The following is a 26,506-nucleotide window of genomic DNA, read 5'->3' on the forward strand; positions in this document are numbered from 1 at the left end:
GAGCTTGCAGTGAGCCGAGATCGCGCCACTGCACTCCAGCCTGGGCGACAGAGCGAGACTCTGTCTCAAAAAAAAAAAAAAAAAAAAATCAGTTGACCTTATGTGTGAAGATTTATTTCTGGATTCTCTATTTTATTCCATTGATTGCTATGTCTATCCTTATGCCAGCACTATACTGTCTTAATTATTGTAGTTTTGTAGTAAGTTTGAAATCTAGCAGTGTAAGTTTTTCAACTTTATTCTTCTTTTGTGAGATTGTTTTGGTGATTGGATTGAATCTGCAGATTAATTTGGAGAGTATTGCCATCCTAACAACATTAAGTCTCCCAATCTATGAACATAGATCTTTCATTTATTTACATCTTCTTTAATTTCTTTCAACAATTTTTTTGTAGTTTTCAAAGTATAAATCTTGCATTTCTTTTGTTAAATTTATTCCTAAGTTTTCTTAGTGATCTTATAAATGGAATTGTTTCTTTCTGGTGCTCTTTTGAATTATTTCTTTCTGATGCTGTTTTAAATTGAATTGTTATTTTATTTCATCATAGATTTTTTTCATTGCTAGTGTATAGAAACAGATTTTTGTATATTGATTTTGCATCCTACAATCTTACCCAATTCATTGGTTAGTTCATTTATAGTTTATAGCTATAAATTTTCCTCTCAGTACTATTTTAGCTGCATCCCATAAGTTTTAGTATGTTGTACCTTTATTTTCATTCATCTCAAAGGATCCTTTTTATTTCCCTTGTGACTTCTTTCTCATTGACTATTTAGGAGTATATTCGTTTCCACAAATTTGTAAATTTCCTAAATTTTTTTATGATTGCTTTATAATTTTATTCTACCATATTCAGAGAACATACTTTGTATGATATAAATTTATTTAGATTTATTGAGGCTTGTTTATGAACTAATATGTATTCTATCCTGGAGAATGTTCTGTATGTGCTTGAGAAAAATAAATTCTGCTGTTTCTGGGTAGATTATTTCATAGACATATGTTCTAGTTTGTTTATAGTATTGTTAAGTCTTCTAATTTTATTTCTTTTTACTAGGTGTTCCTCCCTTTATTGAATGTAGGATATTTAAGTCTCCACACATCTACAACCATCTGATCTGTTTACAATTTATACCAATTTAATTTATACCAATTAAATTATGCAATTTATACCAATTTAATATATCAAAATTATACAATTTATACCAATTTAATTTAATAATGCCATACATCTACAACCATCTGATCTGTTTACAATTTAAATCAATTTAATTCTAGTGAACTGTAGAAAGATTAGTTCTATATTGCTGTATTTCCTTTTCCTCCCTTTTGTGCTATTATTGTTATCCCTGTTACAGCTAGGTATGTTACAAATTCAATGGCATACTGTTATAATTATTACTTTATATAATTGTATGACATTTAAAGAAGATCAGAGAAGAGCAAGTATATATTTATAGCTTTTCTTATATTAACCTTCATATTTACCATTTTTTATTTGCTCTAAATAAGACCTGCCTCAACCGCATCCAAACAGTGTCAGCCAAAAGAATCGAGACAAGATTATGTGTATAGTTCCTGGGTTGTGCATGGCACAACTAAAGGGTGCCATACACATTGCAGTGGATTTGTATATTTATTTTGATGAGTTATTGGTAGATGGTCTTATAATGATTTAATGATTTCAGTATGTTATAACAATTATGATTTCAGTATAATGATTTCAGTATGTTATAACAATTTTCTGGTAGCTAGAAGTAAAGTGACTAGAGGAAGAAGTGCTTTTTAAAATCATACAAAAATGGAATATGATCCCTAGTGGCAGTCCCATAAGGATCTGGAACTAAGAAACTGTGTGGTGCTCTGGTATCAACCCAGTCCGAAGAGAATCAAAAAATAAGAGTAAGTTGGATTCCAGTTGGCTAACTCTAAACAAGCCTAGGTCTTTAATATTCAACTGTTAACAAGTTCATTAACATTCAATATTTAACAAGTTCGTTAACATACTAATGGCCTTAGCCATTTAGCTTTCCCACATAAATCACCTCCTCCATGGATAAGCCATACAAACATCACAGAGAAGAACCTGCCCTGATTCTTGCTCTCCTTCTGTCCCAGATGCATGGATCAAAAAACTGGTAGAGAAGACAGGAGGTCCTAGCACCCCGGGGACTGACCTTGACATGGTGACCACACCCATGGGTAAAGCCAAGTGAATTCCAGGCTGTGACCAACCAGTGAAGCCATCCCTTCTTACACTTGCCAGCTTTGCTTTTTCTTTTTTCTTTCTTTCTTTTTTTTTTTTTTTTTTTTTTTTGTTTTTGTTTTTGTTGCTGTTGCTGTTGAATTTTAAGGTACTTGCCTGTGGTTAATTCTATATATATGTACTTTAAGTTCTGACATACAAGTGCAGAACATGCAATTTTGTTACATAGGTATACATATGCCATGGTGGTTTGCTGCACGCATCAACCCGTCATCTACATTAGGTATTTCTCCTAATGCTACCTCTCCCCTAGTACCCCATCCCCCAACAGGCCCCTGTGTGTGATATTCCCCTCCCTGTGTGCATGTGTTCTCTTTGTTCAACTCCCACTTATGAGTGAGAATACATCGTGTTTGGTTTTCTGTTCCTGTGTAAGTTTGCTGAGAATGATGGTTTCCAGCTTCATCCATGTTGCTGCAAAGGACAGGAACTCGTCCTTTTTTATGGCTGCATAATATTCCATGGTGTGTATGTGTCACATTTTCTTTATCCAGTCTATCATTGATGGGCATTTGGGTTGGTTCCAGTGTTTGCTATTGTGAATACTACTGCAATAAACATATGTATGCATGTGTTTTTACAGTAGAATGATTTATAATCTTTGGGTATATACCCAGTAATGAGATTGCTGGGTCAAACAGTATTTATGGTTCTAGATCCTTGATGAATCGCCACACTGTCTTCGACAATGATTGAGCTAATTTACACTCCCACCAACAGCGTAAAAGCATTCCGATTTCTCCACATCCTCTCCAGCATCTGTTGTTTCCTGACTTTTTAATGATCACCATTCTAACTGGCATGAGATGGTTTCTCACTGTGGTTTTGATTTGCATTTCTCTAGTGACCAGTGATGATGAGCTTTTTTTTTCAGGTTTGTTGGCTACATAAATGTCTTCTTTTGAAAACTGTCTGTTCATATCCTTGCCCACTTTTTGATTGGGTTGTTTGTTTTTTTCTTGTAAATTTGTTTAAGTTTCTTATAGATGCTGGATATTAGCCCTTTGTCAGATGGATAGATTGCAAAAAGTTTCTCCTATTCTGTAGGTTGCCTGTTCACTCTGATGATAGTTTCTTTTGCTGTGCAGAAGCTCTTCAGTTTAATTAGATCCCATTTGTCAATTTTGGCTTTTGTTGCCATTGCTTTTGGTGTTTTAGTCATGAAGTCTTTGCCCATGCCTATGACCTGAATGATATTGGCTAGATTTTATTCTAGAGTTCTTATGGTTTTAAGTCTTACATTTAAGTCTTTAATACATCTTGAGTTAATTTTTGTATAAGGTATAAGGAAGGGATCCAGTTTCAGTTTTCTGCATATGGCAGGCCAATTTTCCCAACACCATTTATTAAATAGGGAATCCTTTCCCCATTGCTTGTTTTTGTCATGTTTGTCAAAGATCAGATGGTTGTAGATGTGTGGCATTATTTCTGAGGCCTCTTTTCTGTTCCATTGGTCTGTATATCTGTTTTGGTACCAGTACCATGCTGTTTTGGTTACTGTAGCCTTGTAGTATAGTTTGAAGTCAGGTAGCACGATGCCTCCAGCTTTGTTCTTTTTGCTTAGGATTGTCTTGGCTATATGGGCTCTTTTTTGGTTGCATATGAAATTTAAAGTAGTTTTTTCTAAATCTGGGAAGAAAGTCAATGATAGCTTGAAGGGGATAGCATTGAATCTATAAATTACTTGGGACAGTATGCCTTTTTTCACAATATCGATTCTTCCTATCCATGAGCATGGGATGTTTTCCATTTGTTTGTTTTCTCTCTTATTTCCTTGAGCAGTGGTTTGTAGTTCTCCTTAAAGAGGTCCTTCACATCCCTTGTAAGTTGCATTTTTAGGTATTTTATTCTCTTAGTAGCTATTGTGAATGAGAGTTCACTCATGATTTGGCTCTCTGTTTATTTATTATTGATGTATAGGAATGCTTGTGATTTTTGCACATTGATTTTATATCCTGAGGCTTTGCTGAAGTTGCTTATCAGCTTGAGGAGTTTTGGGGCTGAGACAATGGAGTTTTCTAAATATACAATCATGTCTTCCTCAAACAGAGACAATTGGACCTCCTCTCTTCCTATTTGAATACCCTTTATTTCTTTCTCTTGCCTGATTGCCCTGGCCAGAACTTTCAATGCTATGTTGAACAGAAGTGATGAGAGTGAGCATCCTTGTCTTGTGCCAGTTTTCGAAGGGAATGTTTCCAGTTTTTGCCCATTCAGTGTGATATTGGCTATGGGTTTGTCATAAATAGCTCTTATTATTTTGAGATAGATTCAATCAATGCCTAGTTTATTGTGTGTTTTTAGCATAAAGGGGTATTGAATTTTATCAAAGGCCTTTTCTGCATGTATTGAGATAATCATATGGGTTTCGACATTGGTTCTGTTTATGTGATGGATTACATTGATTTGCATATGTTGAACCAGCCTTGCATCCCAGGGATGAAGCCAACTTGATCATGGTGGATAAGCTTTTTGATGTGCTGCTGGATTTGGTTTGCCAGTATTTTATTGATGATTTTTGCATTGATGTTTATCAGGGATATTGGCATGAAATTTTCTTTTTTTGTTGTGACTCTGCCAGGTTTTGGTATCAGGATGATGCTGGCCTTATAAAATAAGTTAGGGAGGTGTCCCTCTTTTTCTGTTGTTTGGAATAGTTTCAGAAGGAATAGTACCGGGTCCCCTATGTACCTCCAGTAGAATCCAGCTGTGAATCCATCTGGTCCTGGACTTTTTTTTTTTTTTTTTTTTTTTTTTTTGGCTCATAGGCTATTAATTACTGCCTCAATTTCAGAACTGTTATTGGTCTATTGAGGGATTCAACTTCTTCCTGGTTTACACTTGGGAGGCTGTATGTGTCTAGGAATTTATCCATTTCTTCTAGATTTTCTAGTTTATTTGTGTAGAAGTGTTTATAGTATTCTCTGATGGTAGTTTGTATTTCTGTGGGATCAGTGGTGATATCCCCTTTATCATTTTTTATTGTGTCTGTTTGATTCTTCTCTCTTTTCTATTAATCTGGCTAGCAGTCTATCGATTTTGTTAATCTTTTCCAAAAAACAACTCCTGGATTCATTGATTTTTTTTAAGAGTTTTTTGTGTCTCTATCTCCTCGAGTTCTGCTCTGATCTTAGTTATTTCTTGTCTTCTGCTAGCTTTAGAATTTGTTTGCTCTTCCTTCTTTAGTTCTTTTACCTGTGATGTTAGGGTGTCAATTTTATATCTTTCCTGCTTTTTCCTGTGTACATTTTAGTGCTATAAGTTTCCCTCTAAACACTGCTTTAGCTGTGTCCCAGAGATTCTGGTACATTGTGTCTTCGTTCTCGTTGGTTTCACGGAACATCTTTGTTTCTGCCTTCATTTCATTATTTACCTAGTAGTCATTCAGGAGTAGTTTGTTCAGTTTCCATGTAGTTGTGTGGTTTTGAGTGAGTTTCGTAATCCTAAATTCTAATTTGATTGCACTGTGATCTGAGAGACTGTTACAACTTCCATTGTTTTGCATTTTCTGAGGAGTGTTTCACTTCCAATTATGTGGTCAATTTTAGAATAAGGGCGATGAGGTGCTGAGAAGAATGTATATTCTGTTGATTTGGCGTGGAGAGTTTTGTAGATGTCTATTAAGTCCCCTGGTCCAGAGCTGAGTTCAAGTCCTGAATACCCTTGTTAATTTTCCGTCTTGTTCATCTGTCTAATATTGACAGAGGGATGTTAAAGACTCCTGCTATTATTATGTGGGAGTCTAAGTCTCTTTGTAGGACTCTAAGAACTTGCTTTATGAATCTGGGTGCTCCTGTGTTGGGTGCATACATATTTAGGATAGTTAGCTTTTGTTGCATTGATCCCTTTACCATTATGTAATGCGCTTGTCTATTTTGATCTTTGTTGGTTTAAAGTCTGTTTTATCAGAGACTAGGATTGCTTTTATTTTTTGCTTTCCATTTGCTTGGTAAATATTCCTCCATCCCTTTATTTTGAGCCTATGTGTGTCTTTGCACATGAGATGGGTCTCCTGAATACAGCACACTGATGGGTCTTGACACTTTATCCAGTTTGCCAACCTGTGTCTTTTAATTGGGGCATTTAGCCCATTTATATTTAAGGTTAGTATCATTATGTGTGAATTTCATCCTATCATTATGATGCTAGCTGGTTATTTTGCCCATTGGTTGATAGATACAGTTTCTTCATAGTGTCGATCATCTTTACAATTTGGTATATTTTTGCAGTGGCTGGTACTGGTTTTTCCTTTCCATATTTAGTGCTTCCTTCAGGGGCTCTTGTGAGGCAGGCCAGGTGGTGACAAAATCTCTCAGCATTTGCTTGTTCATAAAGGATTTTATTTCTCCTTTGCTTATGAAGCTTAGTTTGGCTGGACATGAAATTCTGGGTTGGAAATTCTTTTCTTTAAGAATGTTGAATATTGGCCCCCACACTCTTCTGGCTTGTAGGGTTTCTACAGAGACATCTGCTGTTATTCTAGTGGGCTTCCCTTTCCCGCCCTTTCTCTCTGGCTGCACCCTAACATTTTTTCCTTCATTTCAACCTTGGTGAATCTGATGATTATGTGTCTTTGGGTTTCTCTTCTCGAGGAGTTTCTATATGATGTTCTCTGTATTTCCTGAATTTGAATATTGGCCTGTCTTACCAGTTGGGGAAGTTCTCCTGGATAATATCCTGAAGAGTGTTTTCCAACTTGGTTGCACTCTCCCCATCACTTTTCAGATACACCAATCAAACTTAGGTTTGGTCTTTTCACATAGCCCCATATTTCTTGGAGGCTTTGTTCATTTCTTTTCATTCTTTTTTCTCTAATCTTTTCTTTGTGCTTTATTTCATTAAGTTGATCTTCAATCTCTGATATCCTTTCTTCTGCTTGATTGATTCAGCTATTAATTCTTGTGTATGCTTCACGAAGTTCTCATGCTGTGTTTTTCAGTTCTGTCAGGTCATTTATGTTCTTCTCTAAACTGGTTATTCTAGTTAGCAGTTCCTGTAACTTTTTATCAAGATTCTTAGCTTTTTTGCATTGGGTTGGAACATGCTCCTTTAGCTTGATGGAGTTTGTTATTACCCATCTTCTGAAGCCTACTTCTGTCAATTCATCAAACTCATTCTCCGTCCAGTTTTGTTCCCTTGCTGGCAAGGAGTTGTGATCCTTTGGAGGAGAAGAGGCATTCCGGTTTTTGGAATTTTCAGGCTTTTTGCGCTGGTTTTGTCCTCATCTTCATGGATTTATCTACCTTTGGTCTTTGATGCTGGTGACCTTAGGATGGAGTGTGTGGACGTCCTTTTTGGTGATGTTGATGCTATTCCTTTCTGTTTGTTAGTTTTCCTTCCAACACTCAGGCCCCTCTGCTGCAGGTCTCCTGGAGTTTGCTGGAGGTCCACTCCATATGCTTTTTGCCTGGGTGTCACCAACAGAGGCTGCAGAACAGCAAAGATTGCTGCCTGTTCCTTCCTCTGGAAGCTTCTTCGCGGAGGGGCACCAACCAGATGAAAGCCGGAGCTTTCCTGTATGAGATGTCTGTCGACCCTGCTGGGAGGTGTCTCCCAGTCAGGAGGCATGGGGGTCAGGGACCGACCTGAGGAGGCAGCCTGTCCCTTAGCAGAGCTTGAGCTCTGTGCTACGAGATCTGCTGCTCTCTTCAGAGCTGATAGGCAGGAACATTTAAGTCTGCTGAAGCTGTGCCCACTGCCGCCCCTTTCCCCAGGCACTCTGTCCCAGGGAGTTGGGAGTTTTATCTACAAGTCCCTGAGTGGGGCTGCTGCCTTTCTTTCAGAGAAACCCTGCCTAGAGAGGAGGAACCTAGAGAGGCAGTCTACTTACCAGCTTTTCTTAACCCATTGTTCTACCAAGGCTATTACTGTCCTTCTCAGGACAGGAGACCAGATTAGCATGTGAAGGGGAGTCTGCTTCCACTGAGGGAGACACTTTCTCAGCATTTGCAGCAGCTCTGGGATGTCCTTCCCAAGGATGGTGAGGTGGAAAAGTTCATCTTTTGTATTCTAAAACATTAGAAACAAATCCTAGTGTGGCAGGATATTAATTTACCAAAAGGTACTCTGTGGCATAGAAAACACCCAGAAAGATTAACAACAGATAAGCCATAAATATTTTCTTTATTTTTTCGTTTTCTGGAAACATGACCCTTTGCAAATTATGGGCTGTCCATTATTTAACAAATTAGACTATTTTATAGCCCTGTTTATTCTTTTATTACTAGATGATTTCTGTGCCCTTCTGAAGCTCAGTAATTTACAGCTCTGTCCAGTGGAACTTACTATGATGTGAAATTCTCTGTATCTCCTCTGTCCAACATGAGAACCAGTATGGGGCTACTGAGCACTTGAGAAACCGAATTATTTAATTTTTACCCATTTATTTTTACTTTTTAAGTAGCCCCAGCTAGAGGCTGTCAAATTGGTTAATGAAGTTACCTTCTTTGATGTCCCCTTTCTTCATATTGTGTGATTAAACTTTGTAAGATAGATTAAAGCATAGAGCCCCCAAAATCAAAATGCTGATATTTTCCTATCTGATGAAACCCATGGAATGGGCCATGAGAATATTTTTTAAAGAGCTGCCATTTATCTATCAGCCTTCTTAAACACTCAAATGCACTTAGACAAAGACCTGGAACAAGCCAGATCTGTGGGGACCCATAGCCAAGAAATGGGAAGCACACAAAGTCCCCAGGATCTGCTGGGGCCGAAAAGGAGGACCCATACTCTGAGCTTCCATCTCACCAAATGCCGTGCGAGCAGGAGGAAAAGAGTAGGGAGGGTCTTGTTTCCGCTTGTGGGAAGCAAGGAAAGGAAAAGAAGAAATTTTCAAAGCTACAACTGGGAACATTTACTTTATGCAGATAGCAGTTGAGTGAAGGTAATGAAACCCAGGATGCTCTCCATAGCACTTTTCAAAGAGCGAACTTGTAAAAGTTTGTTATAGACTGCCAGAATCTTCCTTAGTAGTCTTTGAAGTAGGGAGATAGAGGATCCTATTATCGTCGCTTTTCTGTGAGGCATACCTTTCATTTTTGCCAGTACATGTTTTTCAGATATATGTTGATGAAAGCCGAACTACTTACAGATAAAACAGACGTAAGCAAAATATCTCTCCTCATATGATAAAGCGTGATAATGACAGGGCTTTTTTTTTTTTAAGAAATGTAGGTGTTTGACTTACAATCAGTATATAGTAATATTTGTTATGGTTTTCCTTTCTCATATTAATACTTATGGTAACATTATATACCTATGGTGATTTAATTGTCTCAAGTACTATGGTAACCTCATCCTAGCTGCTTCAAACCTTAAAATTCTGTTTCCATTTCAAGACAACAAAAGCCCATACTCCAAAACCTTCAACAGTTAGCATTTCATTTTCTCTGGGCCCATGTCAGCAGTGTAATCAGAAACAAAATAAGAAATTATAAGGTTCATTCCCAGCCCATCATGGAATGAAAAATCTCTTTAAATGGATCTTAAAAATCACCTCCCCTCTGTAAGAGAAAACGTGCTGCAAAGAGAAAAGTTAAAAGTCACATTAGCTTGACATTGTAGATAAGAACAAAGCCCACAGGTAAATTAATGCTCTTCATCCATTTGTCCCCAGGTCATAGATCTGTACTGGGGAGTGGAGGAAGATGACTGGGACAGCCCAGAGCTCCAGAAGACCCGCATGAAGCTGCTGGAGGATTGCTTGAAAACTTCTGCAGGTCCATGTTTTGTTGTGGGTATAAAAAAACTAATGCTTTATATTAACTTTGAGATGAATGTGAGAATTATTGCTGATTGGTGATTCATAAGGGGCTTTTTAAATGAAGGGGGAAAAGGCTTTTTTATGTCTGTTTAAACATTTTAAGCTGTCTCCTGGCTCTCAGTGTGTGAGAACAAAAAGCTTCAACTTTTCGTAAGAAGTGCTGCAAATTAATGGTGAATAATTTGAAATGGTAATCAAAGGGATGACTTGGGTTTGATAACAATTTCTACAACACCTTGTGATCAACAATAAGGATTACTCTTTCAGACCTACAGTCTTTATCCTAGGTTTTCTTATCTTATTCTACAATCTATTCCATCATAGTGCTTCTATTTCTTAACACTAGAATTTCTGGCATTTTTTAACAAAATGACTGAAACATTGTTAAAGTGAATCAAATATACTTACTGTGTCTCATCTACCAGTAGCAAATGGTGCCCTGTGAAAAAGTTTGTTTCTACAATAATTTTCGGCTACATCTTCATCATAAGCTAAAGATCAACAGAGAGATTTCAAGTGGAACATTATTATTAATTCATCATTATTTTCTAAAGAATACTCACTCCTCTGTGTAAGCACAGTGGTAGTAAAGATAAATAGGCCATACTGTGGCAGGTGATTGTGCAAAATCACTGCCTTAATTTAGCTTAAGAAAGACTTAACCTTGAATCCAAGCAGATCCTACCAATCGATAAGGGAAGTTGCCCTTTTGAACATAGGTTGCTCTAAGACTGACAGATGAATGTTAAAATTACTAGTGAGTGCTGTGAAAAAAATATCACATCGTACTGTTAAAAACTAGGTTCAATATATCAGCAAAAGTGTTCTTAATATTTATTTGCATATCCATCTATATTTGGCTCCACATAGGATCAGGAAGACCTACAGAGATGGTATCACAAATCTGACCAGCTGATGGTAAATTTCTTACCCAGGCTAGTAAAGTGTATAAAGGCTGTATCGTATAATGTTTGTAGTATTCCATATATAGGTAAGTTGTTTACTCACTAACTACTTGAGTGCTACTGTGTGCCAAGGGCGGCTCTTAAGTGCTGGGGGTATGGTAGGTTGACTCATACAAAATTGTTATTTTGTGGGCCAGTTCCTTATGATTCAACCTTAGAACTGAACTAAGAAGATAAAATTTTTTGCTTTCCTGGAGCTTACATTCTAATGTGGGTGGAAGGGGGAGAGGGCAGGCAAAAACCAAGTAAGTAAGATAAACAGTAAGTCAGATGGTGATAAGTGCTATGGAGAAAAATAGAGAAATGAAAGAAAAGAGAGAATACCAGCAAGGGGAGAGATTTGCTACTTAAGATAAAGCAGTCAGAGAAGGCCTCGCTGATAAAGTGACTCTGAAGGGGGGATGGAAAGAGAGGCAGGAAAGAACCAGGTGTGGATATTCCAAGTCAGGTATTTCAGGAAGAGAGGTTGGCATGTTCAGGGAACAGCAAGCAGGCCTCTGTGCCTGGAACAAGTATGAATAGGATGAGGGCATGGGATGTGGGGGACATATCATGGGGCCTTGTCATCTTTTATTTTTAAGAGTAAGAAAACTATTGTTATGGCTCAGCATAATTGGGAACCATCGATTTTGGAAAGGTAATTTCAGTAAGACAATTCTATAATCTTCAAGTTGACTTAAGGTTTTACCTTGAGTGACAGGAAAAACTGCAGAAGTGTTCTGAGCAGAGGAATGAGGTGATTTGACTTGTATTTTCAGCATGGCCTTGGCGGCTGGGTGAAGAAGAGGGGACAGAGCAGCCAGACCTTTAGACAGCTACTACAATAAGCCAAATGAGAAAAATACATGGTTTAGGGGATTTGGGGAATGAACACCTGAAAACAGTGTCCTGTGGCCTGAAAAGAATGCAAAAAAAAAAGGCCTGAAAGTTGGGTTAAGTATCTGAAGAGCAAGTAGTGAGAGAGATTTTTTTTCCGTGGGTCATCGGAGGATAGAACGAGGAAGCAGATTTCAGCTTTGGGTGAAGAAGTTAAAGGATATAGCTTTCTCTCAGGTTTTTGGATCCAGTTTCCCTGGGTTCTGACCTGACATTTCATAGCTGTGCGGCGCTGCAGAAGTTGCTTCACTCTGCTAAGCCTTAGATTTTTGTCTGTAAAATGGAAGTGATAATAATAGTTATCTACCTCATTGGGTCATTCTGAGAATCAAATGAAATTACAGGCACTTTTATAGTATCTCACACATAGTAACCCGTTAAAAAGTGTTGATTGTTTCTTACTGTATCATTATTATCTATCACAGCTGTCTAAAGATGCAATCACCTGGCTCAAACTGTAGTGATGCATCACGAAAAAAGTTTTTATCAAAGGGAAGAACACAAACCACTCTGACAGGGGTGCTATAGAACAGACTCAAATATTGGAAGACAGGTTAGGCCAGACTCTGTTATGCTTAGAAAGCCGGATTTGGGAAGCATAACCCACTATGGGAGTGTCCTGGGAAATCTCAATTACTGTGATCTCCACAGCTTTACCATAATCCAGGCTCGGAAATTCAGGAATGACAGAGATGTTCTCCCCCTTTTATAACCCTGGCGAGTGCCATCCCTAAGCTAACTAAAATTAGACATGACTCTGAATTCCAGTAATTTGCTGGTAGGAGAATAAATAAAGACTGCAAGTTTATGCAGGTTAAGAGAGCAAAGGTTAGCTGATAGAACGGTAACAACATCTTTATTGAGCATACACAAATCATTTATCCCTTCTTCTGCTGCCCTGTTACATGTTTAAACTCAGGGAAACCATGACAAAACCCTACAGATAGAGCTAGGATTATTCACCCCAGTGATCCTGAATCACACAGGGCTTATAACTCACTGCTTATAGAAACAAAATAAAAGTACACCTTTTATGGCCTTTCCTGTTGTAACTATGGTAACAACTGGCGTGTGTGTGTGTTACTTTTTAGCTCCAGTTTCCTCACCCAGTGCTCCCTTGTGGATATTTCTGGAAGTCATGATGACCCCTGTGGGATGCAGAGCTTAGCATAATACTTCCCCTAATGCTGAAGTCTTTGGCAAGGAAATTCACCACTGCCGAATGGAAAAAAAAAAAAAAAAAAAAGTGTTTTTGTATCTTCAAAGGCTTCACAGACTTTAGCCTTTATGTTAGATCCAAATAAATTAAGGATAGAATGAAGCTTTCCTTTTAAACACTCAGGGAATTGAGTGTTTAATTAAGTTCCAAAGGGAACTTGGTCTTCAGTATTGTTCGTGCTTGGCCTTTTTCGACTTCAATCTCCCTAAAAGTTGTCATTTAGATAGTGGCCCGAGGTTCTACTGACATGCAAGCTATGCTGTAATTCTGGACAGCTGTTTTACACACATGTTTTTGACCACAAAGAGATGAGGGTGCTAGAGTGAGGGGGCCTGGAATGTGTCTGGTCCTGCTCTCAAAGGACTAGCTTGGGAGACATATTGTAAAGCATACGTCATCTTACCGAGAAGAACAACATTTGAATACATGTGTAGAGAGAGGCAAGTACAGTGGGAAGAGCCCAGAATTTTCATTTTATAATCAAGTAAGAGCCCTGGTTCTCAGGGGACAAGTCACTAACTTAATTGTGCTTTAATGATCACATCTATAAATATGGGAAAATAATAATAAACTAAAAGCAAATTTTGAATCAATTTCAAAGGGTTGTTGTGGGGACCAAATGTGATGATATATATATGAATTCTTTGTAAATCCATAAAAGGCTAACAATCAGTAATTTTAGAGCAAATAACTTAAACTGTGACTTAAGTTATTTTCAAATGAGAATAAAAAGTTTTCATGTATATTAGGCATTTATGTGCTATTATAATTTTTCCCTTTGAAAATGCCAATAATAATGAAAAAAGTATTAAGGCTTCATTCAGACAGTCAAATGTTAAAGGATTTTAATTCATTCTTATGTGTATATTAATAAAATGTAACAGTTGTAAAATACATATGGTACATATTTATTTTATTTTTCTAGATATGAATTTGATCACATTTACTGACTAAAAGCTTTACCTATCCCCAAGGAGGGATTCTGACCAGGGCTGCCCCTAGCAGGGAGACAACTCACAGCTGAGTAACAAAATCATCTTCATCACCTTTTAGGTGTAAAAAATTGCTTCAGCCTTTGCAAAATGTGGAAAGTTCAACAGAATCTGCCACACCTACTTGTCTCATTCCCTACTCCATAGAAAATCCTTTTGTAGCGGGAGAGGAGTATGGCCTTTTGGAGACAGCAGAGGTCATGTGATGCTAATTCTCTCATTATCTCATCCCCATCCTTCTCCACGGTGCCTATTTATAGGGAAGAGGGGGTTTTCTTCTTGTCATTGCTCCAAATGTGGAGTACCCAAAAGAATTGCTTATAGAGTTTGAGCATTGATCCTGGACCCTGAATACAGGACTGCCTCTTGTCAGAAGTTGACAGAAGTAGGTGACTTCAATCAGAAACAACAAAGGTGATATTACAACCGATCCCACAGAAATACAGAAGATCCTCAGGGACTATTATAAACACACCTATGCACACAAACTAGAAAATCTAGAGGAAATGGACAAATTCCTGGAAACACAATCTCCCAATATTGAACCAGGAAGAAATTGAAACCCTAAGCAAACCAATATTGAGGTCCAAACCTGAATCAGTAATAAATCTACCAACCAAAAAAAAAAAAAATGGCTCAGAACCAGATACATTCACAGACAAATTCTACCAGATACACAGAGCAGAGCTGATACCTATTATAGTGAAACTGTTCCAAAAACTTGAGAAGGAACTGCTCCCCAACTCATTCTTAAAAACCAGCATCACCTTGATACCTGGCAAAAGACAAAACCTGGCAAAGACACAATGAAAAAAGAAAACTACAGGCAAATATTCCTGATGAACATAGATGCAAAAATCCTCAACAAAATACTAGTAAACCAGATCCAACAGCACATCAAAAAGTTAAGTCACCATGATCAAGTTGGTTTAATTTCTGGGATGCAAGATTGGTTCAACATATGCAAACCAATAAATGTGACACACCCACATAAACAGAGTTAAAAACAAAAACCATATGATCATCTCCATAGACATGGAAAAAGTTTTCAATAAACAGTCCTTCATGATAACCCTCAGTAAAAACAAGACATTGAAGGAATATACCTCGAAATAATAAGAGCCATCTATGACAGACTCACAGCCAACATCATGCTGAATGGGCAAGAACTGGAAATATTTCCCTTAAGTACTGGAACAAAATAATAATACCCACTCTCACCGCTCCTATTCAACACAGTACTGGAAGTGCTAGCTAGGGCAATCAGGCAAGAGAAGAAAATAAAAGGCATCAAAATAGGAAAAGAAGAAGTGAAACTGTCTCTCTTAATGTATGATGTGATTCTATACCTAGGAAATCATAAAGACTCTTCTAAAGGGCTCCCAGAACTGATAAACAATTTCAGTAAAGTTTCAGGATACAAAATCTGTGTACAAAAATGAGTAACATTTCTATACACCCATAACGTTCAAGCTGAAAGCCAAATAAATCAAGAATGCGATTCTATTTACGATAACCACAAAAAAAATCAAAATACCTAGGAACACATCTAACCAAGGAAGTGAAAAATCTCTACAAGAAGAATTACAAAACACTACCAAAAGAAATCACAGATGACACGAACAAATGGAAAAACATTCCATACTCTGGATTGGAAGAATCAATTCATTAAAAGGTTCGTTCTGCCCAAAGCAATCTATATATTTAATGCTATTTCTATCAAACTACCAGTGTCATTTTTCACGGAACTAGAAAAAACTATTCTAAAATTTATATGGAACCAAAAAAGAGTGTGCATAGCCAAAGCAATGGTAACCAAAAAGAACAAAGCTGGAGGCATCACATTATCCAACTTCAAACTATGTATAAGGCTACAGTAACTCAAACAGCATGGTGCTGGTACAAAAACAGACACATAGATGAATAGAACAAAGTGGAGAACCCAGAAATAAAGCTGCACACCTACAGCCATCTGATCTTTGACAAAGTTGACAAAAATAAACAATGGGGAAAGATTTTCTATTCAATAAATTATATTGGGATAGCTGTCTAGCCATATGGAGAAGAATGAAATTAGACCCCTGTCCTTCACCATATACAAAAATTAACTCAAGATGGATTAAAGGTTTAAATGTAAGACCTCAAACTGTAATAATCCCAGAAGAAAACGTAGGAAATATCATTCTGGACATCGGCCTTGGGAAATAATTTATTACCAAGTCCTCAAAAACAACTGCAACACAAACAAAAATTGACAAGTGGTACGTAATAAAACTAAAGAGCTTCTGCGCAGCAAAAGAAACTATTAACAGAGTAACCAGACAATGTACAGAATGGGAGAAAATGTTCAAAAACTATACATCTGACCAATGTCTAATATCTGGAATCTATAAGGAACTTAAACAATGGAATGAGCAAAAAAATAAGCCCATTAAAAAATGGGCAAAAGATATGAACAGACACTTCTCAAAAGAAGACATAGAAGTGGCCCACAAACGTATGAAAAAAATGCTTATCAACACTAATCATCAGAGGAATGCAAATCAAAACCACAATGAGATACCATCTCACACTAGTCAGAATGACTATTATTAAAAACTCAAAAAACAACAGATTCTGGTGAGACAGTAGGGAAAAGGGAATGATTATACATTGTTGGTGGAAATGTAAATTAGTACAGCCACTGTGTGAAAAGTAGTTTGGAGATTTCTGAAAGAACTTAGAACAACCATTCAACCCAGCAATTTCATGATTGGGTATATATCAAAACAAAAAATAATAATACATCTTTCTACCAAAAAGACACATGCACTCACAGGTTCATCACAGCACAATAGCAAAGAATCAATCTAGATGTCCAGTGTCCATGTCTAGTGGATTGGATAAAGAAAATGTGGCACATAAACTCCATGGAATACTACACAGCCATAAAAAAGAATGAAATTATGTTCTTTGTAGCAACACGGATGAAGGTGGAGGCCATTTCCTAAGTGAATTAACTCAGGAACAGAAAACCAATTACCACATGTTCTCACTTGTAAGTGGGAACCAAAATTGGGTACCCATGGACATAAAGATGGCAACAATAGAAATTGGGGACTACTCAGCCACACACACATGCTGCCATCAGTGGCACAGGGAATGAGGGAGGGGGCAAGGGTTGAAAAACTATTGGATACTATGCTGAGCACCTGGGTGATGGGATCAGTCATATCCCAAACCTCAGCATCATTCAATACAGTCAGGTAACCTGCACGTGTATGCCCTGAATCTAAAATAAAAGTTGAAATTATATATAAAAAAAGCAAATGGCTGGGTGCAGTGGCTCACGCCTGTAATCCCAGCACTTTGGAAGGCTTAGACAGGTGGATCACGAGGTCAGGAGTTCAAGACCAGCCTGGCCAACATGGTGAAACCCCATTTATAGTAGAATACTAAAAATACAAAAAAATTAGCTGGGCATGGTGGCGCATGCCTGTAATCCCAGCTACTCCTGAGGCTGAGGCAGGAGAATTGCTTGAACCAGGACCCAGGAGGCAGAGGGTGCAGTGAGCCGAGATCACACCACTGCATTCCAGCCTGGGCTACAGAGCGAGACTCTGTCTCAAACACAAACAAACAAAAGTAGACAACTTACACTGTGCTGTCTTGAGCAACTAGAGTTTGAAAACCTTAGTTACAGTATTGGAGAATCCATCCCCATCCTACCACGTGTGTGGCATCCCTGGAGGATGCTTATAGCATCTCACTAGAGTTCCTCAATCCGTGTGGATGAGGTGGAAATTTGCTGTGGGAGAAGCATTGGCAGGTGACCCTAGGAGACCCAAGCCTGATACCATGCATGCAATGCTGATGGAGGCAGGTAAGAGGTTCTTCTTTGGCTTCACATTTACAGGGGTGTTCCCATGTCTTAGAATCAGGACAAAAGGAATCTTGCCTGCAGTATGCTTTGTCAACCCCCTGAGCTCTCAGTGAGCCAACACTCATATAGCATCCTTATCAGGGCTATGAGATTACACACATATAAACAAACACAATCTGTCAGCATTGGGTAAAGAAGCAGCAGAGACCAAAAGAATGGGCGTATCACCATTGTTGCTTGAGCGTAAGCAGATGTCAAAACAGACTGCTACCTTCACTTACACACACACACACACACACACACACACACACACTGCCATCAGTGGCACAGCTAGCAGGGAACGGAGAATGGGTCATGCTCATACCCACCACAGGCAGCTCCTGGCAGTGGACCCTAAGCCCAGCATGCACAAAGTGAGAAGAAAGAAGCCCAGAGAGCTACATTTTGAACTGGGCCATATTTTAAACCAAAAATATGACAACTTAAGGGACTGAACTGTGAAATCTGTTGTTATTCAACAAGTTTGTTTTTTCACTAGGCAGAAGAGTAAAGACAAGACAAAGTTTGTAGCTGTAAATGACAAAGACTAACATTCTATTTTTGCATATCATTAAGTGACACTCAAACTTATAGCATATAGGTCAGTTCCTTCTCACCTTCTCACCACTCTCCTTCAGGTTAAATTATGTCTCCTTACAGTTTAGTTTCTTTAAATAATTTTCTGTAGAAGAAAACTATAGGATAAGATTTCATAAATCATTTGAAATAATTACAGTATTTTTTAAAACACTTGGCTTTGGAAAGTATTTCACATTTATCCATATTCCAATATGTTTGCTTTATCATTTTAGGTATACAAAACAAAATACACACATGAAAAATTAAAATAAGTACTTAATTTTCATTTGTATTTTAAAGTGCGGGGGGGGGGTTGTATCAATTAGTTCTAACCTTTATAAGTACAGTTCTACCAACCAAAATGTATTTTAAAATGGGAAAATAGTCATCGATTTGAACTGGAAATTCATCTAAATTAAACAATCTAGCTTAAAAAGATCTTTCTTACAAATTTTATTTAAATAAAAATCTAAAGCCTTAGATTTTCCAGGTATTTTCCTCATATAGCCCAGAGAAACAAAGATTTCTATACTTATAAAAATGTTTGTCCAGTTGAAATCAACCAGTTATCATAGCTCTGAAATAGGTTTCAATAATTAGTGACTTGATATCACCAAAAGAGTTTTAGAATGGACAAACACGGAAGATTAGCTTTCTTCTCAACAATATTTAATTGTCTGGTGAAAGCCAAGAGGGCTGTTGAATTAATTATTGCTAATATATGAAGTATTTCCACAGTAAACTTTTACTAACATATAAGCTATTTCTGTAGCTTAAGCTTAGTTGGTGTAAGAAAGCATATTTTTATATGATAAAAAGAATCACAGAGAAAATGTGAATGGGAGAGTACTCAGTCTCTTTATAATTTAATTGGTAAAGAAAAATGTTCACTTTTATAGCTATAGTCCAAAGGACTTCTAAGTAGGCCAGCAACAACTTTTTAAAAAGGTAAAATGTAAACATCCTATTTTTAAAAAGATAGTAGGGCTGTGGAGACAAACGGGATTAGACACAGTCAGTTTCCAGAAGGAAATGAGTCATTTCTTGGTAAGCTGGCTTTACAGATAGAGGAACCCCAAAATCACTGGGAGTTTGCTCCATGAGATATTTGCAGAGAATTGAGCAACATGGGAGGCTAGGAAGCTGGGATGGAAAGGCAGAATAAAGTCTCCAATAATATCTTGGTGTACAGGAGACAAAGTCCACTAGAATGTAGCACAAACATTTAACTGGTGTTGCCTTTGAGGCATTTTAATTCAAAGTCAACTCAATCTAAAACTGCAACCTAGCCCCAGCCCCGTTCAGTTACTAATGGGAATGTGATAAGCCTCTCATTGCCCTGTCAGTCTAACATAGGAAAGGAAACCCTAAATAACCATTATTTCAAAAATGAAGTTCAGAATACAGTGAAAATTATAAGACATGCAAAGATTCAAGAAAATATGACAAATTTTAAAAGGAAGACTGAAGAATAGATGAAACAAGTAGAAAGATGACCCAACTATTTTATTCACTGTAAATAATCTAAACCTTCCTATTAAACACAGGTTCAACTGTATGCAGTTTGCAGGAGTTCCCTTTAAAGGAAAGGCCATAAATCGGTTGAGAGCAAAATCATAAAAGTATATATATATACACACACACATATATACTTTTATGTATATATGTGTGTGTGTATATATATATGTATGTGTATGTGTGTATGTGTGTGTATATATGTGCCATGGAAAGACTAACCAAAAGAAAATTACATCAATATCATATAGTAGGTTTTAAGTTAAGAAGATAAAGTAGGATGTTTCATAATGATAAAAGGTTCAATTCAACAGAAAAATGTATTATTTCTTCTTTTTATTTTTTTTTAAATTTTTTGTTATACTTTAAGTTCTAGGGTACATGTGCACAATGTACAGGTTTGTTACATATGTATACATGTGCCATGTTGGTGTGCTGCACCCATTAACTCGTCATTTACATTAGGTATATCTCCTAATGCTATCCCTCCCCCCTCCCCCCACCCCATGACTGGCCCCGGTGTGTGATGTTCCCCTTCCTGTGTCCAAGTGATCTCATTGTTCAATTCCCACCTATAAGTGAGAACATGCGGTGTTTGGTTTTCTGTTCTTGCAATAGTTTGCTGAGAATGATGGTTTCCAGCTGCATCCATGTCCCTACAAAGGACATGAACTCATCCTTTTTTCGGCTGCATAGTATTCCATGGTGTATATGTGCCACATTTTCTTAATCCAGTCTGTCATTGATGGACATTTGGGTTGGTTCCAAGTCTTTGCTATTGTGAATAGTGCCGCAATAAACATACGTGTGCATGTGTCTTTATAGCAGCATGATTTATAATCCTTTGGGTATATACCCAGTAATGGGATGGCTGGGGTCAAATGGTATTTCTAGTTCTAGATCCTTGAGGAATCGTCACACTGTCTTCCACAATGGTTGAACTAGTTTACAGTCTTACCAACAGTGTAAAAGTGTTCCTATTTCTCCACATCCTCTCCAGCATCTATTGTTTCCTGACTTTTTAATGATTGCCAAAATGTAATATTTCTATATTTGTATGCACCTAATAACATGGCTTCAAAATATAAAAATCTTGACTAAAAGGAGAAATAGACAAATCTGCAGTCATAATTGGAGATATTTACAAACATCTTTCAGTATCTAAGAGAAGTAGAAAACAAATCCGTAAGTATGTAGATTTGAATAACATGATTTATAACATGACATAATTAACATTTATAGAATGCCACATTCAATAACTGTAGAATATACCATATGTCAATTCACAGAACATTTGCCGAAGTGCAAAGGATGATCCATCCATATGATGGGTAACAACACAAGTCTCAACACATTTCAAAGGGTTGAAATCATGCTACAGTTGTGCTCTGACCTTGGTGGAATTAAAAATTAAAAAATAACTGAAAGATGACTAAACATGTCCAAATACGTGAGAGTTAACACCATTCTAAATAAACTGTGGGTCAAAATAGAAAAATCACAAGGGAAATCTAAAAATATTTTAATTGCACTAACATGAAAACTATATCAAAACTTGTGGATTCAGCTCATTATACAAATTTCAAAGTATGGATTTCTATTTTTTTAATGCTTAGAAAAAGATAGAAATCCATACTTTGAAATTCACATAATTAGAAAAAATGAGAATTTGAAAATTAATGATTTAAGTGTCCATCTGTCAAGAGGATAGGAAAAAAAGGAGAATTAAACCCAAGGCAATTGGAAGAAAAGAGCAGTATTCATCAGAGTATAACAGCTTTTAAAACGCTTCTACAAATTCTCAGTGCTATTTGTTCCTCTAAGGATAAACAGAGGACAGCATTTCAGAGCTGGAAAGAGCCTTAAGATAATCTAGTAACTAAATAGTTAAAAATCCTGATTATACACAGGTAAAATTGAAACCCAAAGAAGTGAAGGGAATTTTTATTTTCTGAATGCCTAAAATACAATAGAGCCCTTTTCCTCTTTTTCTCATACCAACCCATGGGGCTGTTATTTCTCCATTTCTATCAGTGAGAATGCTGAGACTTCGGTGATTTCTGCAATTTGCCTGATGTCTAACTCGTAAGGGTAGGAGCCAGGATTTCAGTCTAAGTCTCTTTAATTCTAAAGCCAACATTCTTCCTACCAGCAGACCCTAAACGGTTTAAGGAAGCTATAATGAAGTCTAGAACCCAAGTCCTTTTCTCCCTGTCTGTTCTTTATCTACAAAAGTAGAGGGATTGAACTATAATGTCCTGTTCGAGTTTTCATGGTGGCATTTTCTCACATACAGTTGAATTACTCAGATAACATAATCACTAGCCTAGTGTGTGATATACTTCTCTCTGGGAGGGAAGGAAGCTGTGTCACCGCAGGCTTTACTAAGATTGCTTCAGCCAAAACTTGGACTTTTTCATCTAATTTCCCTGGACTGAGAAACTCTAAGCTGCCAAAATCTGTGCTTGAAAATGCCATGAATGCAAACTGTAAAAACAACAAAGATTTCTTAATTTTTCTCCCTTTGCACTTACCTAGCATCTAATGACAATTCAAGGTCCAGATCTGCTGTATCCAATCAACCTAAAGTCTCAATATGCTTCTAGAAATGCATATTTCACATTGTTGTCCAATAAAACATAACAAGCAAATTTCTATAGTGCCTATCTTATGTAAGACTGTGCTAAGTTCTCTGAGCTAATGGTAAGTCATATACTACCCTTGACCTCTTAAGCACCCACTTAAACAGAAAGAAGTGTGTGTGGTTAAATATGATACTGTTTGATAAGTGAGATAATATAATATTAGTTAGCTACTATGGAAGCCAAATGGAGAAACTGATTTGTTCTGATTCTTTGTGTCACAAAAGACCTCCTGAAGAAATGATATTTTCAGTAAGGTTGGAAGGGCTAAGAGCTTTCCATCTCTAAATCTAGGGCAGGGGAGGTGAGTGTACCTTGACTGTCCAGAGTCCAGCAGTTCCTGAATGAAGGTAGAATATAGGGTTAGTGGCAGGGCATTGTGAAACATGAGGCAAGAAACGTAATTTGAGGTCAGACCTTCTAAGTTAAATTTCAGCTTAAGCTTGTTAGCAGTGAGGAGGACATCCTGTTGAGATCTGTAACTAAAGGCAGTGAGTTCAAGAGGCTAGAGGCAAGAAACCTAGCTAGCAACCCAGCTAATGTCATGATCCAAGTGAAAGATACCCCGATGGGCTAAGGGGGTGAAATAGAAAGGTGGGCATAGATTACAGATACTTCAGAGACAGAATTGGTAAGAAGTTGTTGACTGTTTAAGTGAGGGCTGAGGGAGAAGGCTGAGTCTAAGGTGATTATGCTGATGCCCAGATTATTAGCTCTTCCTTCCATCACACCATTATAGATACTTAAATATACACACTGAAACACATGTTATGAAGAAACCTATGCTCCAAAATTTATGAAAGGTAATCATTTGGTGAAATAAAATCTATATTAGCCAGAAAGCATGAATAATATTTTCTGTTTCTCACAATCTGTGTGGGGTGTTTTTTAAATGAATTTAAGGTGTGTAAGTGCAGTTTTGTTACATGGATATATTGCCTAATGGTGAAGTCTGGGATTTTAATGTAACCATCACCTGAATAGTGTATGCTGTAGTCATTAAATAATTTCTCATCCCTCACCCTTCTCCCACCTCTCCCTGCTTCTACGTCCATGGATACACATTATTTAGCTCTCACTTATGAGTGAGAACACGTAGTATTTGGCTGACATGAGGGTTTTGTATATTTCTTTTCCATCTTAGGTGGTATGGGAGGAGAGTAAAATTGGTAACTGAGAGTGAATAAAGAACAAGTTGAATCATAAAATCAGTGTGGACCATCAAAATTCGATGAACATTTCCTGTATTGGTTTTCACTCTCCTCCTTTAAACAATCAAGGAAGGAGTCATTTTCTAAATGTGTGATGTAATAGGTCAAATGCAAAGAAAATGCAGAAGGTGGGGGGTCAAAGTAGGTGTTCTCTTTCCAGCTTGCAAATACACACAGAAAATACTGAAAGTGGAGGTCAAAGATTCTCTTCCCTGCCTGGAAATATGCAGAGAATGTGCTGAACGTGGGCAGTCAAAGCAGGTCTTCTCCTCCCAGTTTGGAGATATGCACAGATAGGGGATGGCCTTGGGGGACTTCTCCATTTTATGGCCCTTTCTGTACTCTCAGCTGTACATAGCAGCCCCCAAAGCACCAAGAAGTTCCTCACTTCTTTCTGTTCTGTTCTTTAGCATCTGTGCTGGATGTGCAGATGGAATTGTAGGATTATTATTGCTCCTCCCTCCTTTCCAGTTTTGCCACAGTTGTGAAACTACCTGCACAACTATTCTGCAGATCTGCACTGAATAATTTGAGGCAACTTAAATATATTATTTTTATCTTGTTTACACATGATATCTCTGATTATGGAAGAAATAATAGTTTTAACTGTTTAATTTTGACTGGAGAATAGGGAATTTCTGCTTATTTCTGCTTAGTTCAGCATTTACACTTGCCTATTGTTATACAAAAATAGGTATTTATAGCAATAAGTATTTAAGGATTTCCCGACCTATATTTAAGATTAGTGTTTCTGGACTAGAATATTTATATACCACCAGCAGTATTATATATAACTTAAAATGTATCCCTTTACACAAATGAATTGACTGCTGTACATTCCCGTAAAAGTAAAATTATTTTCTTGCCCCAAAATGGCAGCATGTTTGTGGATTTTTACTGAGCCTTGGAATAAGCAGCTGAGTAAGCATTTGGAAGAGGGTTTGAATGATGTTCCTATGAAAATGGATATTAATTGGTCTCCGGCTTGAATCAGTTATAAATATGGAGGTGACCCTGATTAACCAACAGCAGGGAAGCAATTGTGTCTTCATTGCCTATAGCAGTCTCAGTGAAGTACTGGACTCAACTTTCTCCAAAATGTGTCAGATGAGAAATGCTTTTAAAGAATCTAGATTAGTTGTCATATCTATCTCTGTAATTCATTTCAAGACAGGAGGAATGATGAGGCTTAAGATCGATTATAAAATATTAGTGCTAGCCTTAATTTTGCCTCATTTTCTTGCTGATCTGAAAAGAACAAGCCTACAGACTAAATTTAGTTGGTGTTTGCCTTTTAGTCTGTCTTTCATGTGGGAACTTATACAGTATAAGCACATCTAGGGGCTTGGTACCCCCACACAGACCACCACAGCTGCTTTTATATACCCACACATTAAACCAATCTGGAGTAAACCAGAAGGTTCAACTTACAGAAGGCAAATTATTTGCCAAAGATGTTCATTTTTTTTCTTTTTCTCTTTTTCTTTTTTCTTTTTTTTTTTTTTGAGATGGAGTCTCAGTGTGTCACCCAGGCTGGAGTACAGTGGCAGGATCTTGGCTCACTGCAACCTCCACCTCCTGGGTTCAAGCAGTTCCCCTGCCTCCGCCTCCCAAGTAGCTGGGACTACAGATGTGCACCACCACGCCCAGTTAATTTTGTATTTTTAGTGGAGACAGGGTTCACCATGTTGGCCAGGCTGGTCTCGAACTCCTGACGTCAGGTGATCCTCCCTCCTTGGCCTCCCAAAGTGCTGGGATTACAGGCGTGAGCCACCACACCCAGCCAGAAGTTCAATATGTTAAGCAATAAGTACATCTTTCTTATTAATCATAACCAGTTTTCTAATTTGCTTTCCTAGATGGCTAAAACTATTAAATAGTTTCTTTAGTAAAGTTCAGAAAACAAAGCTGTGCCTGCTAATTTTTAGCAATGATATGAAAATGACTTTGCTCTTATTTGGATTAAATATATTGAAGTTTCTCAGGAAATTGAGGCAAGAGGCTTCCTTGTTCTTCCTTCATCGTGTGTAATCAATAATTATTGTTAACACAATTGGTTTTTATTTACCTGAGGGAACCAAGTGTTTCACCCAATTCTCTTTTTTGGTATCACGGACCAATGGACTGAACTTAATGTCTTCTACTTTTTTATTCCCCTGGAGAAGATGTGAAAATATGTATTCAGGCTCTATCTAATTTTGCCCTGCAATGCAGAGCGCTTTTCCCTAAAAGCTTTCTAATGCAAAGTAATAAACTTTACAATGGCAAACTTTTTGTGTTCTAACAATTTTTTTCTAGAATGAAGCAGAGCTGTATTCATGGTATGAACACCCCTAAAGTGTGAAAAAAGGAATGCAAATAAATTTCAGGAGATCAGGAAGTCATTTCTGTTTCTTGAAATATGGTGTATTTAAATAAGGCAATTAGTATCATTTTTATATAGTATATTGAAAATATGCTATGATGGAGTCTTTAAAACATTGTTAGATAAAATCAAGTTTTTCCTGAATAATTATAGTACATTTAAGTACCTTTATATTTGTACCTCATTTTACTTGTCTCTACCTCAACACT

The 26,506-nt window shown here is 37.3% G+C and overlaps 1 protein-coding gene across 1 annotated transcript in view; it reads left to right on the top strand.

Annotated features, from left to right (window-relative positions):
• NWD2 (NACHT and WD repeat domain containing 2) overlaps nt 1-26,506 on the top strand; it is a 199,729-nt gene that overhangs the window by 92,758 nt on the left and 80,465 nt on the right. The window contains exon 3 of the mRNA XM_025385583.1: nt 9,886-10,002. Coding sequence (XP_025241368.1) covers nt 9,886-10,002 — 117 coding nt within the window. The remainder of the gene's footprint in view (nt 1-9,885; nt 10,003-26,506) is intronic.

This window comes from Theropithecus gelada, chromosome 5 (assembly GCF_003255815.1).
Source record: "Theropithecus gelada isolate Dixy chromosome 5, Tgel_1.0, whole genome shotgun sequence".
Classification (NCBI taxonomy): Eukaryota; Metazoa; Chordata; class Mammalia; order Primates; family Cercopithecidae; genus Theropithecus; species Theropithecus gelada.